At 72.0% G+C, this 16562-nt stretch overlaps 3 protein-coding genes across 8 annotated transcripts; all 3 read right to left on the reverse strand.

The window, feature by feature from the left end:
* Nucleotides 1-14: 14 nt before the first annotated feature.
* C22H8orf58 (chromosome 22 C8orf58 homolog) lies at nucleotides 15-2799 on the reverse strand. The gene is made up of 5 exons (XM_065659295.1): nucleotides 2717-2799; nucleotides 712-1259; nucleotides 535-607; nucleotides 345-448; nucleotides 15-271 (listed from the first exon to the last, which is right to left on the reverse strand). The coding sequence occupies exons 1-5, from the start codon at nucleotides 2757-2759 to the stop codon at nucleotides 188-190; spliced, it is 852 nt and encodes a 283-aa protein (XP_065515367.1). The 5' UTR covers nucleotides 2760-2799; the 3' UTR covers nucleotides 15-187.
* Nucleotides 2800-3553: 754 nt separating this feature from the next.
* Nucleotides 3554-9245, reverse strand: PDLIM2 (PDZ and LIM domain 2). 2 transcript variants are annotated; one of them, XM_065659253.1, is made up of 10 exons: nucleotides 9150-9245; nucleotides 7916-8020; nucleotides 7428-7579; nucleotides 7059-7128; nucleotides 6893-6978; nucleotides 6777-6819; nucleotides 4814-4959; nucleotides 4411-4556; nucleotides 4242-4329; nucleotides 3554-4168 (listed from the first exon to the last, which is right to left on the reverse strand). In XM_065659253.1, exons 2-10 carry the CDS (start codon nucleotides 8006-8008, stop codon nucleotides 3973-3975), a joined length of 1020 nt encoding a protein of 339 aa, XP_065515325.1. In that variant the 5' UTR covers nucleotides 8009-8020; nucleotides 9150-9245; the 3' UTR covers nucleotides 3554-3972. The 2 variants fall into 2 exon arrangements, with proteins under 2 accessions (XP_065515325.1, XP_065515324.1); XM_065659252.1 differs by lacking the exon at nucleotides 7916-8020 and having other exon boundaries at nucleotides 9150-9225.
* A 366-nt stretch (nucleotides 9246-9611) lies between these two features.
* On the reverse strand, nucleotides 9612-16334 carry SORBS3 (sorbin and SH3 domain containing 3). Of its 5 annotated transcripts, none has more exons than XM_065659389.1 (19): nucleotides 16038-16334; nucleotides 15502-15553; nucleotides 14313-14430; nucleotides 14127-14232; nucleotides 13829-14043; nucleotides 13686-13749; nucleotides 13388-13493; nucleotides 13109-13313; nucleotides 12915-13001; nucleotides 12136-12191; nucleotides 11791-11879; nucleotides 11615-11694; nucleotides 11480-11526; nucleotides 11266-11380; nucleotides 11062-11187; nucleotides 10473-10856; nucleotides 10319-10386; nucleotides 10130-10228; nucleotides 9612-10025 (listed from the first exon to the last, which is right to left on the reverse strand). In XM_065659389.1, exons 3-19 carry the CDS (start codon nucleotides 14418-14420, stop codon nucleotides 9629-9631), a joined length of 2352 nt encoding a protein of 783 aa, XP_065515461.1. In that variant the 5' UTR covers nucleotides 14421-14430; nucleotides 15502-15553; nucleotides 16038-16334; the 3' UTR covers nucleotides 9612-9628. The 5 variants fall into 5 exon arrangements, with proteins under 5 accessions (XP_065515461.1, XP_065515462.1, XP_065515460.1 ...); XM_065659390.1 differs by lacking the exon at nucleotides 16038-16334 and having other exon boundaries at nucleotides 13109-13150; nucleotides 13229-13313; nucleotides 15502-16031; XM_065659388.1 differs by lacking the exon at nucleotides 16038-16334 and having other exon boundaries at nucleotides 15502-16031.
* Nucleotides 16335-16562: the final 228 nt, after the last annotated feature.

Consider the following 16562-nt stretch of genomic DNA (forward strand, 5'->3'; position numbering starts at 1 on the left):
CCAAGAGCCTCCTCTTTAGCAGTGAAAAAGAGTTTTATTGGGGGTAAAAGTGAGGGGAGGGGGGCACCGGGCCGGGGGCCGGCCCCGGGCGGGTGTGACGTCATACGGCGGGGTGTGACGCGATGGGTGCAGCGCGGCTCCTCCATCCATTGGCAGCAGCAGGACCGGGACCCCCCCGGCCCTGGCCCTACCTGCAGCGGCCCCCCCGCAGCGAGCGCCGGGTGAGGCGGGTGAGCAGCGCCTTCACCCGGCCCCAGTGCGAGCGCCTGTCCTGCGGGAGGACACAGGGGTCAGCGGAGGGGGGCACCCATGGGACCCCCACCCCATCACCCCCCAGCCGTTACCTTGTCCGGTGCTGGAGCAGCGGCCGCGCTGTCGGTGGGGTCCAGCAGGCTGGGGGAGCTGGCCGAGTACCCCCATGTCCTGCGGCACGGGGCAGCGTCAGGGGCTGCAAGGGGATGGAGGGGATAAAGCTGGTTGGGGGGGGGTCCGACAGGGCATGAACCCTGCGCCCCCGTCCCCCACCCTGCTCACCTGCAGCCTGGCTGTCCGAGCAGGAGCGCGGCCGGAACCGCTCCCCCTTCCACACGGCTGCGTCCCGGCTGTGCTGTAGGTGAGGATCAGCATGGAAGTGAGCTGCGGTACCCCCCACACACACACACGCAGAGCATCACCCGGTCCCCTCGAACCCCGCCTGCTGCCGGCCCTCACCGTGGCGTCGGGGCGGGTGCTCCGGGTGCCCTCCGCCTGCTGCCGCAGGAGCCGGTTGTCCTGCTGCAGCTTGGCCAAGCGCTCCAGCATCTGGCAGACGTGCTCCAGGTACCGCAGCCCCTGTCCCGGCTCGGCCCCGCTGGGTGCAGCATCCCCGGGGCGCTCCGCTGCGGGCTCCGCCGGCTCCCGAGGGGGCTTCGCTGTCCCGCGGTGGCCTCGCCCCAGCACCCGCTGCCTCCGGCTGCGCTGCGCCGCCTGCGCCAGCTTCCTATGGGGCAGGCGGGGGGGCTCCGTGCCCGGCTCCTCCGCGGCCGGGGTCCGCTCCGGTGCGAGCCCATCGAGGGGGAAGCGGCTCTCGGAGCCCGCGGGGGGGGACGGCGAATGCTCGGTGCTGCCCATCTCCACCCCGGAGTCCTCCGACTCGCACTTGAGGAGCTGCCCCCGGGGCCGGGGAGGGCTCAGTGTCCCCCGCGGGCTCTCCTGCAGCCGCCGGTACACGCTGGCCGAGCTGTGAACCACGCAGCTCTCAGCCGCCTCCCAGGGACCATCTGCGGGGCGAAGGAACGCGCTGGGATCGGGGGGTCCCCGGGCACGGCCCCACCACCGCTCACAGCCCCACAGCGGCTCCAGCCGTGCCCCCCAAGCAAATCACCCGGGGGGGGGGGGGTCCCCACAGCCTCTCCCCACGGACAGGGATGCTCATGGGGGCAGCACGTTGCTGCTCCCCAAAACACGGCCCCGTGCCCGTCCTCTGCGCCTCGATCACCCAAACCCTGCTCGACCTCGGTGCCAGACACAGCAGGGCCACGGGCTCCGTCCTTCCCCCGCCCCGGGATGGCTCCAGGGACCACCTCGCACTCACCCCCACAACACGGGGGGCAGCACCGGGATGCGGCCCCCATCACATCAACAGGGACCGCGGCTCCAACCCGGCCCAACCACAGCAGAAAGGGGCTCATGGGGGTGGGCAGCGAAGCTTTGGCACCCCCGGGGCACCCAAACTGAGCTGCCCCCCTCCCGAGGCCCCCCCCCCGTGCACTCACAGCAGCTGAACCTCCTCTTCCAGACGGCGCCTGAGCCACCCCACATCCCGAGCCCCGGAGCCGAGTGCCGGGCGCGCTTCCCGGCGCTCCCTTTTATAACCACCCCAGCCGGAGACAGGCCCTGGGTCCAGAGGCGCCTCATTGCAGGACTGGTTCCCAACTGGTTCCTTGCAGGCTTTGGGATGGGTGATACTGGCTGAGCCGGTGGTTAAGGGCTCCCTTCCCACCCCGCTGGGTTGTCCGGGCACCAGTGCCGGCTGCATCGGGGAACCCCGCTCCGGGCTTGGGGTGGTTTCGCTCCCCAATTCCTACCAAACCGCTTGACCCAGGGGCTGGAGCCGCTCACATGGGGACGGACCCGGGATGCGGCGGAGGGACAATCCCGGCGTTGAGCAGCAGCGAATTCCAGCAATGCCGTGGGCCAGCGGCTCCCACACACCCAGCTCGCATGGGCTGTGCCGGGTGGCACCATGCGCTGTGGGGCTGCTCCCCACCCCATCGCCACCGGGATAGGGGGCACATAGGGTGGGAAGGGGGCACAGGGGGCTCCCATCACTGGCCTCAGACCCCCAGAGTTAGGTGCTGGGGGGGGGGGGGGTCCCAGCACAACGCAAGCTGAGGGCACAAAGCGCTGGGCCATGGGTTTGTGGGCACCCCGAAGGGACCCCAGTGCAGGCACAGACCCAGGAGCGCAGCAGTGGACGGCAAAACCCGGTTTGAATTCCCAGCACCCTGGGCCCTTCCCAGCAGGGGAACAGGAATCAGGGCCTAGAGACCCCTGAGGACCCCTTTCAGCACAAACACCACCAACCGGGGGCGCCGGGGGCACCCAGGTCCCCCTTGCAACACAGACACCCCGGAGCAGGGACCCCTGAGCATCCCTCCTGCACGAGCATCCCAGGTTGAGGCACCCCCCCCTAAGCTGCGTGGGGGTCCCCAATACCCGGGGGCCACCGACTCACCCCGGAGCGGCTCCACGCTGAAGGCTCCGCGGCGGCCGAGCATCCCGGGGCGGGGGGAGCCGGAACGGGGCAGGACGCACCGGGAGGACCGGGCAGGGCGGCCCCGCTGCTCCTGCGCCGTTTTATGGGGCAGGGCCCAGGGCGGGGCAGGGCGGGGGGGGGGGTCCGCCCCTTGCCCGAGCAGCCCCTTTGCCCCCGGCCCCATTCCATGGCTCTAAAAGCCACCGCATCCGGATAAGCGCTGAGCACCGCAGGGGCCTGCGAGGGGCTGGCAGGGGAGGGACCCCCGGGGTAGTGCAAGGGCAGCCCCCCCCCCCCCCGTATCTGCCAGCAAAGGGCTGCGGGCATCCCGTGTCTCAATGGTGCGAGCTGGGGGTGCACGGCGGCTGCAGCGCACCCCAGGCACAGGCCGGGCAGCGGGGCTGGGCTGTCCCCAGCGGGATGCGGATCATGGGATGCGGGATGTGGATCATGGGATGCGGGATGTGGACGTGGGAAGGGGTCGGTGCTCCCCTAATCTCGGCCGGGAGCTGCTGATAGCAGCAGAGCCCCCTCCCCGTGCAAACAGGCACGAAGGGCGGAGAGCAGCGATAAGAGCCCACCTGAGCCCTGCAGGACAAAGGGCCCCATCAATAGCCCACGATAAACCCCGACACCTCCCAGGGCCCCCCCAGCCCTGGGGCAGGGGGTTTGCATCAGCTCCCCACTGCTGCTACGGGTGCAGGCAGGAGGGGTTTGGGGTCCTTGCCTGCATCCCCCCCCCGCCCCTCCCAGCCCTGGGAGGGTGCAGGATGCTTCTGCCCCCCCCCTCACGCCTGCACAGACCAGACACGGGAGTGGAGCAAATATATATTATCTTTATATAGAGATCTGGTTTAATAGCTCGGAGCCCTTTGCAGTCCGTGCACAAAGCGGTGCCAGCCCCCTCTCCGGTACCTAAGTGCTCAAGCATCCCTGTGCCCCCCCGCCTTTATGTCCCTGCATCCCTGTGCCCCCCCCCCCTCTTTATGTCCCTGCTGTGCCCCTGGGCACATACGGCTGCTGCAACCCAGGCTGAGAACTAACCCAAGCTCATCACACACACACTGACACAGCGAGGGCGAAGGGGGCAGCTGCAGCTCACCCCCCCCCCCCCACCACCAACACCAGCCCCAACCCAACGCCCCCTCCGGACCCCAACCCTATCACAGCAACGGGGCTGTCGGGGTGCCCGAGGGGATGCAGCGGGGAGCTCCCGATCGCCCCGTGCGTGGGGCTCAGGAGTGGGGGGGCACCGCGGGGGCTCTGGTGCCGCCGGGGGGGCCCTGGTAGCGCAGCTTCGCGTGTTTCTCACAGTAGAGCTCGTCCCCGGCCCAGAAGTGCCCCCGCATCTTCAGGTTGAGGCCGCAGTCGGCGCAGGCGTAGCAGGACGGGTGCCGGTACCGCCCGTCCCGGATGCGCACCGCCTGCGTCCTGCGGGACACGGGGCCGTCAGCGCCAGCCCCGAGCCGGGCCCCCCCCCCCGTCCGCCCCCGGCCCCACTCACGCGATGCCGCTGCCGCACTTCTCACACGCGGGCAGCCTCGGGGGCCCGGGCCCGGGTTTGCGGGGCGAGAGGCGGCTGGGGACGGGCGCTGCGGGGACACGAGGCCGTCAGGGCCGGGCCGCTCCGCACCCGCACCCCGCAGGGCACCCCCGAGCCCCCCCTCCCTCACCTCCGGCCTCGTCCTCCAGCGCCTCCTGCAGCAGGCGGAAGGTGCTCGACTGCCGCGGGGCCGCCCGCAGCTCCCGGTTCTCCTGCAGCATCTTGAGCACCTCCGAGTCCTCCTCCAAGCGCCTCATGGCCGGCTCCGAGCCCGGGCTGCGGGAGCGGCACCCGGGGGGTGGCTCCCAGCACCCCAGCGCTTGGGTCCGTGGGGCTGCACCCGAACCTCCCTCTCCCGGCTCCTCCACCCTGGGGAGCTGCCCCAGCCTGCCCCGTCCCTCCCACAGCCCGACCTGCACCGCCGGTGCGTTAACTCTTTGCATGGGCGCCCCGCAGCACCCGTGGGTGCCGAGCCATCACGCTGTGGTGGGTGCGTGGGGCTGGGGGCTCTGCATGCCGAGCCCGCTCCGTACCTGCCGCAGGGCTTGGGAGAGGACGAAGAGCTGCGCCGCTCCCCGGGGGCCTCCCAGGGGTCGGGGGGGGCCCCGAGCCCCGGTGAGGGTGGGCGGGGGGGTGGAGGCAGCGCAGACCCCGGGGAGCTGTTGAGGCTTCCTGGCTCCTGGCAGGGGGTGAAGAGGAGCTGGGTGAGGCGCTGGGTGCTGGGGGGGGGGTGCAGGTGCTGCAGCAGCCCCCCCAGCATGGGGACACCCAGATGGGGCCCAAGGGCTTCTTCCAAGCCCTGGTCCCCAAAGGGAGGGGTGGTCCCCAGGAGGGATGCAGGGATGCTCCGTGGCTCGGCATGGGACAGGCCAAGCGGAATGGCTTGAACCTGCCCGAGGGGAGACTGGGATGAGCTCTTAGGCAGAAGCTCTTCCCTGTGAGGGTGCTGAGGCGCTGGCACAGGGTGCCCAGAGGAGCTGTGGCTGCCCCATCCCTGGCAGTGCTCAAGGCCAGGTTGGACACAGGGGCTTGGAGCAAGCTGCTCCAGTGGAAGGGGTCCCTGCCCGGGGCTGGGGCTGGAGGAGCTTTAAGCTCCCTTCGATCCAAACCAGGCTGTGACACAAAATCCCCCTGCTCCCACCCTGGTAACCCCGCGCCTGCGTCCGTCCCCTCCCTGCATCTGCTCCTGCTCAGGGCAGGAAAGGCGAATCCCGGGTAAGTGGAAGCCGATGCTCCCGGGAGCAGCCGCCATCAGATGCAAACCCGGGCTGGGGATGAGGAACCCTGTGCCCGGACCCTGCAGAGGCGGAGAGGGGCAGCCCCAGGGCTCTGTGGGCCGCAGGCAAGCGAAGGATGAGCTAAACTTAGGCACGGGTGGAGCTGGGCGCTTTGGCTTCATCCCCACCAGTCCCCGGCGCCAGCCCGCACTGGGATGTGGCACAAAGCATGGTCCAAGGGCAGCCCTTCCCCTCGCTGCCCCTTTGGGCAGGGGTCCGGGAACAGCCCCCCCCTCCCTCATCCCCATGGCTGGGGGCTCTGGGGCCGGCACCAAAGCAAACACGGACGTGGGGAGGAAGGAGGGAGCGTGCGCCCGGAGGAGCCAAGGGGCAGCAGGGCCATGGCCAAAGGCAGCCGGGATGGGCCGCGCTCGGGGCCACGGCGCTTCCCAATTTGGGCTTGGAAAACAAGGAAGGAGAAAGCGAGGAATGAGCGAGAGGAGGGGGAGGCCGAGCCCGGAGCCAGCGGCTGCCCCGAGGGGCACCGCAGCCGCCCGAAACCGCGGCGGGGACGGACGGGGCGGCCGCGGGCACCCCGGGACCGGTCCAGGCGGCGGGGGAAGCATCGCGGCCCCCGGGGCACCGCGGCCCTGCCCTGCCCTGCACCGCCCGGAGCCGGGGCTGCGGCACCGCGGCCGCGCCTCCCCGGACGGGTTCGGGCTCCCCAGGCCGGCGCCGCCGCCGGGAGCGGCCGGGGAGGAGCGCGGGGAGGGAGCCGGGGCCCTGGGGCGCTGCCAGCGCGGAGGGGAGGCACCGGCGGCCCCGCGGCACGACGCCGGCCCCGGGGCAGAGAGGGCGGGGAGGCGGCGCTGCGATGGGGATGAGCAGGGCTGCGACCAGCGGTGGTTTCGGGGTGCGAAGGGGGTGGGTTCGGGGTGCAAACAGAGGTGGTTTCGGGGTGCAAACAGCGGTGGTTTCGGGGTGCAAAGGGGGTGGGTTCGGGGTGCAAAGGGGGTGGGTTCGGGGTGCAAACAGCGGTGGTTTCGGGGTGCAAACAGCAGTGGTTTCGGGGTGCGAAGGGGGGGGTTCGGGGTGCAAAGGGGGTGGGTTTGGGGTGCAAACAGCGGTGGTTTCGGGGTGCAAAGGGGGTGGGTTCGGGGTGCAAACAGCGGTGAGTTCGGGGTGCAAAGGGGGTGGGTTTGGGATCACAAAGTTCACATAGCGCAGATGCTCCCCAGCAGCCCTGCCTGGCCCCACACAGCCCCCAGCTCCTGCTCACCTGGCAGAGGCCGGGACCGGTGATCTCCTTCATGAGCTGTGAGCTGCGGGGAGAGGATGGAGCCATCAGGAGATCCTTGTCCCTGCCCGGACCCTGCCCACCCCGTCCAGCCTTACCCTCCGCTGCCGGGCAGGGGGCTGCAGGACGCGGGGCTGGAGCCTCTCCGGGCGCCCCGGCTCTCTTCCTGCATCCACAGCGCATCCTGGGGACGGGAGGGAGATGCCAGCAGCTGAAACCGGCCCTGGAAGAGGGTCCAGGGCACGGGGGCTGCCCGGGGCTCACCTGGAAGCGGGTTGCCAGCCTCTCCGGTGAGCTGTCCCCATTGGTGTGGCTGGGAAGTGGCACCGGGGACCTGGGGACCAAGGGAGAGTGGTGGCTCCTGCATGCAGAGCTTGGCCGCTCTGTCCCTGCCCGTTGGCAGCGGTTGGATGAGCTTTAAGGTCTCCTCCAACACGAACCAGTCTGTGACTCCCCTGCAGCACCCCCAGGCCCCCAGCTGGGACCAGTTGGCCGGGTAACGGCTGCCAGCGCTGCCTGATCCTTAATGACAGACCCGGGACAGGCTCCTATGGGAATGGCGGAGCCCCAGGAGCTGCTGGAAGGGAAAACAACCGGCTCGGCCGCGGCTGGGTCCCCCCGCGCAGCACCCACCTCTCCACCTGCAGCCGGAGCTGCCCAGGGCTCTGCTTGATCTTATTCTGCGCCTCCACGTTGAGCATCTCCGCTGCGCTCTCCCCGTTGATGGTGACAATGATGTCCCCCGGGCGCAGGTCAGCCGTGGACGCCTTCCCGTGCTCCATCACCTCCATGGGACATGGGGATGGGCCCGGTGTTATCCTGGTGGTGCTGGGGGCAGCGAGCCCCCCCCCCCCCCCCTGCTGCCCCTTGGCCCCATACATGCATCCTGCAACCCTCGTGCATCCCCATGCCCAAGCACACGGATGGGCACAGCCAGCCCCCAGATCCAGGTGCTCCCACTGGGGTCCCCGATGGAAACATGGCACAGCCCTCCAAGCTCAATGAACCCATCCCCACGGAGCAGGATCCCTCAAGGACACTAAACAGGATCCGCTCCCGGAGCCCCCCCAGTACGGAGCCCACCCCTGCATCCCTCCCCAGGGCCCGTGGGGGGCTCCTACCTTGGAGACGGTGATGGGCTTCCCAAAATCTCTTCCCCCCGTGATGCGGAAGCCCCATGGGGCAGGACCGGGCAGGGTGACGCTCACGGGCATGGCAGCGGGTGGCTGCGCAGGGCGAGGACACCGCGGGTGTGAGGGGATGGGGCAGAGCAGGGACCCCTCGCCCTGCACGGGGATGATGGAGCCCAGCAGCGCCTTCCTTCCGGGGAGGGGACCCGCGCCCTCGCACAGTCACAGGGTGCCGGCAGCTTCCTCTTGCCGCCCCGCTGTCCCCAGCCAAGGCTCTTGGCGGCTTCCTCCCCTTCCAGCCCTCCCCCGGGACCGAGGGGTGCGAGGCTGCGGCTGCAGGGGATGGAGCAGCCGCGGGCACCGGGGCCTTGGGCAAGGCAGGAAACCGGTGCTGGGTTGGCCACGGAGAGGCCAAACCAGAGGGGTCTGAGGAGGGGGGGATGTGGCCGGCGAGGGGAGGATCCTGCTGCGCACCAGGGCTGCAAGAACCAACCCCCCAGCCCTTCGTCCTGCAGCAGACCCACACGGGTAAAGGATGCTGAGCATCCCCTGGGTCCGCAGCAGCCCTTTGCTTTGATGGGGTCGATGGGAATGGGCAGCAGCATCCACTGAATATCAGCTCCGGCATCCCTGGTCCCCTCAAAACCTATCCCATCCCAGCCCCACCAGTACAGCCCCAGGGTGGCAGCAGGAGTAGGGTACCCACCTGCATCCCAGCACCCCGTCCACATCCAGGCACCCCCTCCACATCCTAGCACCCCATCCTCATCCCAGCACCCCATCCACATCCGCAACCGCCGGGGAAGGCATTTTAAACATCCCAAGTGCACAAAGAGGGGTTTCAGAGGCTGCCACGAAGAATTTCCTGGGCTGGGCTTTGCAGCGCCGGGAGGAAACCCCAAACCCGCTCCCCGTGCCCAGCCCCGCTCAGCATCCCTGGTAACCGAGGTCTGGCACCCCGGGGACCCCAACACCCGGCTCAGCACCCCCGGTAGTGCTGCCCCCCTGCGCCTGCCCCCCTGCTCCTGCCCCCCTGCGCCTGCCCCCCCCATCCCCTGCCCCATCCATCTCCGCACCCCGGGCACGGCGATGCCTTTGTGGCGGCGGTGCCTGGCACGCTCCGGAGCTGGGGGGGCCGTGGGGACAGCGCCGCCCGCCCCTCCTTCCCCTGCCCGCCGGAGCAGCGCCCCCGAGCCCCGCAGCCCCGGCCCCCCCCAGCACTCACCGAGCCGGCGGCCCCGTGGGGCGGCGGAACCGAGCGCGGCCCCGCGGCAGCGGCGCCTCCCCCTCGGAAGGGGCCGGCGGAGCCCGACGGGGCCGGGCCGGGCCGCAGCTCGGCAGCGCCGTCTACGGGCCCGGCCGCCCCGACGGGGCGCACGGTGCGGAGCTCGGCTCGGCCCCGGGGTCCCACGAGTCCGGATGCAGCCCCATAGGCACCACCGCAGACCCCTGCATGCACCGCTGCAGCCCCACGCCTCACTGCGGCCCCACACTTGCAGCGCTGCAGCCCCACATAGGCCTGCCCACCCCTGTGCGCCCACAGCGTCACTTCCACGCAGCATCACAACCCCACGGGGGGACACCACACCCCCAACGGGCAGCCCCACTGCCCCATGCAGCGCCCTGGGGGCTCCTGCCCCACATGTCCCATGGGCGCTGCCCCATCCGGTCCCCACCAGGCTGAGCCTCGGGTTGAGCTGAGCTTTAATGATGGACAAGAAGCAACCGCGACTCCCGGGTGCACGGCACGGCCCTGGACCAACACCTCGGGTCAGAGCCGTCATGGTCAGGCCCCGGCACCGGCACTGCCCGGAGAGGAGCGGGAGGTGCGGTCACCGCCGGGATGCAGGGACACGAGGCACCGAGGAGGGGTCTGGTTAAGGCACTGGATCGCGGGGACCCCCCTGTGCGGGGATGGGTCCCTGTTAGAGCAGCCCCATAGGGGCAGGCGGGAGCTGGAGGCGCTTTGTCCCCCCGGGGGGACACGGAGGGGACGCGCAGGGAGCAGCGTGGCCGGAATCCTCCTGCCAGGGCCCGGATCACACCGGAGCCACGTAGTTCCCGGGAAAAGTGCCGAACTTCTGCGTCCTGCGGGACACGCCTGGGGGGGGCGGAGGCAAAGGGAGGGGGTGAGGGGGCAAAGCGTCCTCACCACGGGGGGGCAAAGCGTCCCCGTGCCCGTGGCGGTGCCACGCACCCACGAACCAGCCGTCGTCGCACTGCTGCATCACGTCCACGCGGTCCCCCTCCAGCAGCTCCAGCTCGTCCGCGTTCTGGGGCCGGTACTGGTAGAGCGCGCGGTACCTGGGACACAGAGCGAGGCCACCGAGTGCCACCCCCCCCCCTTCCCCACCCCGCGCCGGGGACGCGGTGCCCGCTCCCGGCCCCACTCACGGTGTCCATCGGATGTCGGAGCCGTTGTAGGACGGGGCGGGCTCGGGGCGGGCGCCGGGGGCTGCGCGCTGCAACGGGGATGGGATGGGTGCAGGTCACAGCGCGGCACCCGCAGCCCCACCGGTGCTGGGCGCGGGGCTGGGGCGTCACTCACCTGCTCGGGGGCACCGGCTGGGCGCCACGGCTGCTGGTGGGGGGCTGCGGGGTGCGGGGGGCTGCGGGGGGCCAGGGAGGGGTTTGGGGCGCTGCTATGGGGCAGTTTTGGGGAGGGGGGGAAGGCGGAGCCGAGGTGTCGGGGGGAGGACGATGGGGAGGATGCTCGTGGGGAGCCGGTGGGTATGGGGGGGCCGGGGGAGGCAGCGGGGGGCCGGGGGCTGGCGCCGGCACAGGGTGGGACATCCTCGGAGCTGGATTTGACCCGCGGCTCCTTCAGCACCTGCACGTAGGTGGCGGGGAAGATGCCCTGGCGGCTGGTGCCGGAGATGCGCCCCTCGTACCAGTTGTGGTCCACGCGCCGCGCCAGGCACACCCGCTCGCCCTGGCAACGGGACAGAGCCATGGGATGGGCTGGAAGGAGCTCACCCAGCTCCAAGCCCTGCCCCGGGCAGGGACCCCTTCCCCTGGAGCAGCTTGCTCCAAGCCCCTGTGTCCAACCTGGCCTTGAGCACTGCCAGGGATGGGGCAGCCACAGCTGCTCTGGGCACGGTGCGGAGGGGGCCGCCGATGCGGTGATGTTTTGGTACCTTGCGGAAGGAGAGCTCCACCGGCAGCTCCCCTCGGAAGTTGTAGAGCGCCAGGGCCTCGCCGTACTCCAGCACTTGGATGGTCGGCGCCTTGATGGGTTTGGGAACCTCCGTGGAGGGCAGGATCTGGGGGGAACGCGGGGGTGAGGGTCAGCGCTGGCTGCCCCAGCGCGGCTGCGCCCGGCTGCACCCTCATGGGCTCACCTCTACGTAGTTGGAGGGGAAGATGCCCACGCGGCCGTGGTGCTCGCCCTCCAGCCAGTTCCTGTCCACCTCCTTATGGATGTAGACGATGTCCCCCTTCTGCAGCGGCAGCTCCCTGCGAGCAGCAGCGCTCAGGGCCGCCCGCCCAGCCCCAGCATCCCGGGTGCCGTCCCCGGACCCCTCCGCCGGGCGCTGCGGCGGCGCCATCACTTACTTGGGCGACTCGGCTTGGAAGTCGAACTTGAGGCGAGCGGCTTTCATCTGGCGACGGAGCAGTGGGGTCAGAGGAGGGGCTCCCCCATCCCCACCATCGCCAGTCCCTTGTGCGACGGGACCATCCCGGCCTCACCTTCTTCTCCTCCCTCCTGACGGGCTCTGCGGGGTCCCCCACGTCGGGCAGGCTGGGGAGGGTCGCTGGCCGCAGGCTGCCTGCGAAGGGCCCGTGCTCAGCAGCCCGGTCCCTGGGGCGCCCCACGGCCCGGCTGGGGGTGGTGGTGGTGGTTGGGGGGGGGGGGGGGGGTTCACCTCTGCCGGGGGCCGCGCGGCTCCGGTCACTGCCCAGCCCCGGGATGCTCCGCTCCATGCCCGGGCTCCGCAGCCGGGCCCGCGGGGGCCTGCGGGGGCAGCGGCTCAAGGCCGGGGGCACCGGGGCCCGGAGCCCTGAGCCTCCGGCGGCGCCGGGCGATGGAAACGCGGCCCGGGCACCGCCCGCCGCCGGCGCCGCCGCAGGGAGCGGGGAGCCGAGGGCTGGGCCGGGCCCGGAGCCCCTCCCGCTGCCCCTTCCGCCTCCCGACCCCCCCCCCCCCCGCCCCGTCCCTCCCGGTGCAGCCGGGGCCGCCCCCCCCCCTCCCCGGTCCCGGGCGCACTCACGGCGGGGCCGCAGGGGCCGGAGCGGGGCCGCGGGCGGCGGGAGCCGGCGCTGGGCGCTGCGGGAGGGGCGGAGCGGGAACGGGCGCTGGAATCCGGCCCCGAGGAGGGACGGGAGGCGCCGGGGCAGGGTCCTAGCGCCCCGCGGCCACGGCGCGGCCGTGCGGGGCCGGCCGGAGGTGCCCCCGTCGGATGTGTCCGCACCCAGCCCTGCCCGCACCCAGCCCTGCCCGCACCTACCCCTGCCCGCACCCACCCCTGCCCGCACCCAGCCCTGCCCGCACCCACCCCTGCCCGCACCCAGCCCTGCCCGCGCCCACCCCTGCCCGCATCCACCCCTGCCCGCACCTACCCCTGCCCGCACCCACCCCTGCCCGCACCTACCCCTGCCCGCACCCACCCCTGCCCGCACCCACCCCTGCCCGCACCTACCCCTGCCCGCACCCAGCCCTGCCCGCACCCACCCCTGCCTGCATCCAGCTGTGCACAGATCCATCCCTGCCCACATCCACCCCTGCTCACATCCACCTCTGCCCGCAGCCAGCCCTGCCCGCAGCCAGCTGTGCACAGATCCAGCCCTGACCACATCCACCCCTGCCCACATCCACCCCTGCCCGCATCCACCCCTGCCTGCACCCAGCTGTGCGCAGATCCAGCCCTGCCCACATCCATCCCTGCCTGCGTCCCAGTGCAATGGCCGCAAGCACAGCCGGAAGGAGATCCCATCCCCATTCCACATCCCGTCAAGGCCATGGAGCGCAGGAGGGATGGAGCCGGGATACCTGACAGGGTTCCCATCGCGTCTCCATGGCCCTCATGTCCTTGTCCAGCTCCACGCTGAGCTGCTCCAGCTCCTGCTCCAGCTGCACCTAGGGCAAGATGGGGCTGCACCAAGCGAGGGTGACTCTGCCCGCACCCCGCATCCCATGGCACGGCCACCAGGACCCCGCTGCCAACCCCTTGCTCCCCAGCTTACCTCAATGGGACGAGCCCGCGCTGGCGGCACCGCTGCCGGGGGCTGGAAAGGGCCAGGGGCTGGTGAGGTTTGTGCACACCGAGGGTCCCAGCAGCCCCCCCCCGGGCAGGACGTCCCTACCTGCTCCGGCAGCGAGGGGCTCCCTGGTTCGTAGTCAAAGATGCTGCCGGGCTCCGCGGTGGCACCGGTGACAGCCCAGGGGGGCCTGTAGGAAGCAGGAGGGGCTCAGCCCCGGAGCCCTGCACCCATGGGCAGCACCGGGCGCCGCGCCGCACTCACCAGTCCCCGTTGGGCACGGCCGGCTTCATCCGGGGCACTGGGGGGGACGGAGGCAGCGAGGAGCTGAGCTCACCCGAGGGGCAGGGATGGGGGTCCCAGTCGGGCTCTGTGGGGATGGAGGAGGAGGTGAGCGCTGGCAGAGCCCAGAGGGGCTGTGGCTGCCCCATCCCTGGCAGTGCTCAAGGCCAGGTTGGACACAGGGGCTTGGAGCAAGCTGCTCCAGTGGAAGGGGTCCCTGCCATTGGAAGTGGGTGAGCTTTGAGCTCCCTTCATCCCAACCCCGTCCGTGGCTGCTCACCCGGCAGCCTGCGGTGCATCTGCCGGAACATGCTGCGGTACCAGTCCCGGGGCTGGTCCACGCTCTGTGGGGACACAGCAGGGGGTCAGGGGGTGCCGGGGTGGGGGGGACACACGACCCGCAGCGCTGTGCCCCCCGCTCACCGAGCGCGAGGCGATGGGCATCCCGGTCTCATCCACCGGCCCGATGCCGTCGTACTTGACCCAGCGCCGCTCCCGCCTCCTGCTGTCCTTGGTCCACGTTGCTGACCAGCCCGGGGGGGGCCGGGGGCCGGGGGGGGCAGCGCTGGGGCCGGCGGGTGCTGGGGGGCTGCGCGTCCTCCCCTCCTTGGCCGGCCAGGTCTGGTACCAGTCACTCACTGGGGGTGAGGGGGATGAGGGGGAGCCCTCGCCCTGCGCCGAGCATCGCTGCGGCGACGCGTGGGGATGCTCGCGGTGGTACCTGAGCTCCTGGGGGGGCCCCGGCCACGTTCAGCCGCACCGGGGGCCTCCGGGGCGTGGAAGTCGAAGCTCAGGGTGTTGGAGCCGTGGTGGTGGAGGACAGGAACCTGCAGCACAAGGAAGGGGCTGGCGCGGGGGGAAGGCGCCGGGGGCAAAGGGATGGGGAGCGAAGCAGGGCCCCACTCACCCGCTCCGCCGAGCGCTGCGGGGGCACGCACGGTGCCGGCTGCGAGCCGGGGGAGTCCTCAATGCCCGGATCCCGGCTGGCAGCGGGGGCCGGGAGCCGGCCCGCCATGGCCCGCGTCCTGTGGGGACGCGGCTGCGCTCACTGTGCGGCTCCCAGTGCCCATGGCCGCATCCGGAGCACCGGCCCCGCAGCAGCGACGGATCCAGCCCCCGGGGAGACGTCCCCTCGGTGCGGGACACGGCGGTGGGCACCCCCGCACCCCCTGCTCCCCGTCCCCCCCCGCACAGGCACGTGTCCCAGCGCCGGAGCCGGGCGCGCCGCCAGGGCCGAGGCCCACGAAACCGCGGCCATTTCCCCGCCCTGCAGCGCAAACAGGGAGCGGGGAGGGAATGCGATGGGAATGAGGGATGGGGGTGCGGGATGGGGGTGCGGGATGGGGATGCGGGATGGGGATGCGGGATGGGGATGAGGGATGGGGATGGGGGTGCGGGATGGGGATGCGGGATGGGGGATGGGGATGAGGGATGGGGATGAGGGATGGGGATGTGGGATGGGGATGGGGGTGCGGGATGGGAGTGCGGGATGGGGATGAGGGATGGGGATGTGGGATGGGCGTGCGGGATGGGGATGGGGATGCAGGATGGGGGATGGGGATGCGGGATGGGGATGAGGGATGGGGATGTGGGATGGGGATGCAGGATGAGGGATGGGGATGCGAGTGCGGGATGGGGATGAGGGATGGGGGTGTGGGATGGGGATGGGGATGCGGGATGGGGATGAGGGATGGGGGTGCGGGATGGGAACCGCGGCTCCGGGCTGCAGCGCGGGCGGGACAGGACCCCCGGGCACCGGCTCCCGGCACCGCTGTGGGGTGAGAGGCCCCCAGGGCCGGCCCGGGGCACCCCTGCCCCTGCTCTCCCCTCCATCCCCTCTCGCTGATGCTCTGGGGCCCCAGTGGGGCCCCCGCAGCTCCTGGCTCCGCTCTGCAGCCCCCCGGGGCTGTAATTAGCGGTCATCAGCACACAATTAACAGCAAGGAGCACCCGGGGCGCAGGCTCCAACACCCCCCCCCCCCCCCCCCCCCCCTCCACCGGGCACCGCAGGCTCTGCCGCCCCATCCCCTGTGCCCCCCTGCAGCCCCCAGAGCCTGGTCCATGGGGGCCGCGTCGGTCCCTGCGCCAGCGCTTACCTGCCGGGGGGGCAGCGCCGGCTCGGGGGGGAGCGGGACGGAGCCGAGGGCGCTGCGGAGCGAAACGCAGGGAGCGAAGCGGGGCGAAAGGAGAAGGGGAAGGGGAAGGGGAAGGGGGGGGCTCTCAGCGCACCACGGCCGCGGCCCCCGCGGGGTCCCGGCCGCGGCGCTCCCCGCTCCGGAGCGGCCCGGGCCCGTTCAGAGTTTCCAGGGACATTTCCAGGGCCGGGATCCAGGGCGCGGGGCCAAGAGGCTGAACCCGTCCCACGCCCCGCGCGCGTTCCCGGCCGCGCTCACGGGGCTGGGGGGGACCCGGAGGCGGCCCCCCCCCCCCCCCACCATGGGCGCTCCGTCCCCTCGGATGCGGGCACCGGGACCCCCGTGGAGGGAGGTACACGGGGGCCGAGGGGCTGGGGGCGAAGCAGCAGGGGAAGGGCTCGACCCCGCGGCGCTGCCCCGAGGGGTGGCGGAGCCCCCAGGACCCCTCCGGGGGGTCCCCTCCGCCCCACAGCACCGGGGGCCCGGCCCAGCCTCACCTCGCCCCGTGGCTGCGGCTGCCTCCGCCCGCTCCCGGGTCAATGTTCAACGCCGGGGCCAACAAAGGGCGTTTGTGAGCGTTCGTGCTCGTGAGCGTTTGCGAGCGTTTCCTGCCGGCGGTGCCAGCGCGGAGCCGGGCCCGGCGGGACGGGGGCCGGTGGAGCCCCCGCGCTCGGGGGGAAGCCGCAGGGGAAGGGGGGGGGTCCGGAGCATCCCTGCCCCCGGCGCGCCCGGTGCCGCGATCGGGGACGCGCAGCGCGCACGGGAGCGCGCGGCGGGCACGGCGCCTGGGCAGGAGCCGGAGCCGGAGCCGGAGCCGGGGACAGGCCCCGGCCGGTGCGCAAAGCCCGGGCCAGGAGGGAGCCAGCGATGAAACCGGAGCTGGGCAGGGCTGGAGCGGCTCTGCCACGGAGCCAGGCCCAGGGGAACGGCCCGAACCTGCCCGAGGGGCGCCTGAGCCGAGCTCTGAGGCAGAAGCTGCTCCCTGTGAGGGTGCTGAGGCGCTGGCACAGGGTGCCCAGAGA

This window comes from Lathamus discolor, chromosome 22 (genome assembly GCF_037157495.1).
Source record: "Lathamus discolor isolate bLatDis1 chromosome 22, bLatDis1.hap1, whole genome shotgun sequence".
NCBI classification, from domain to species: domain Eukaryota; kingdom Metazoa; phylum Chordata; class Aves; order Psittaciformes; family Psittacidae; genus Lathamus; species Lathamus discolor.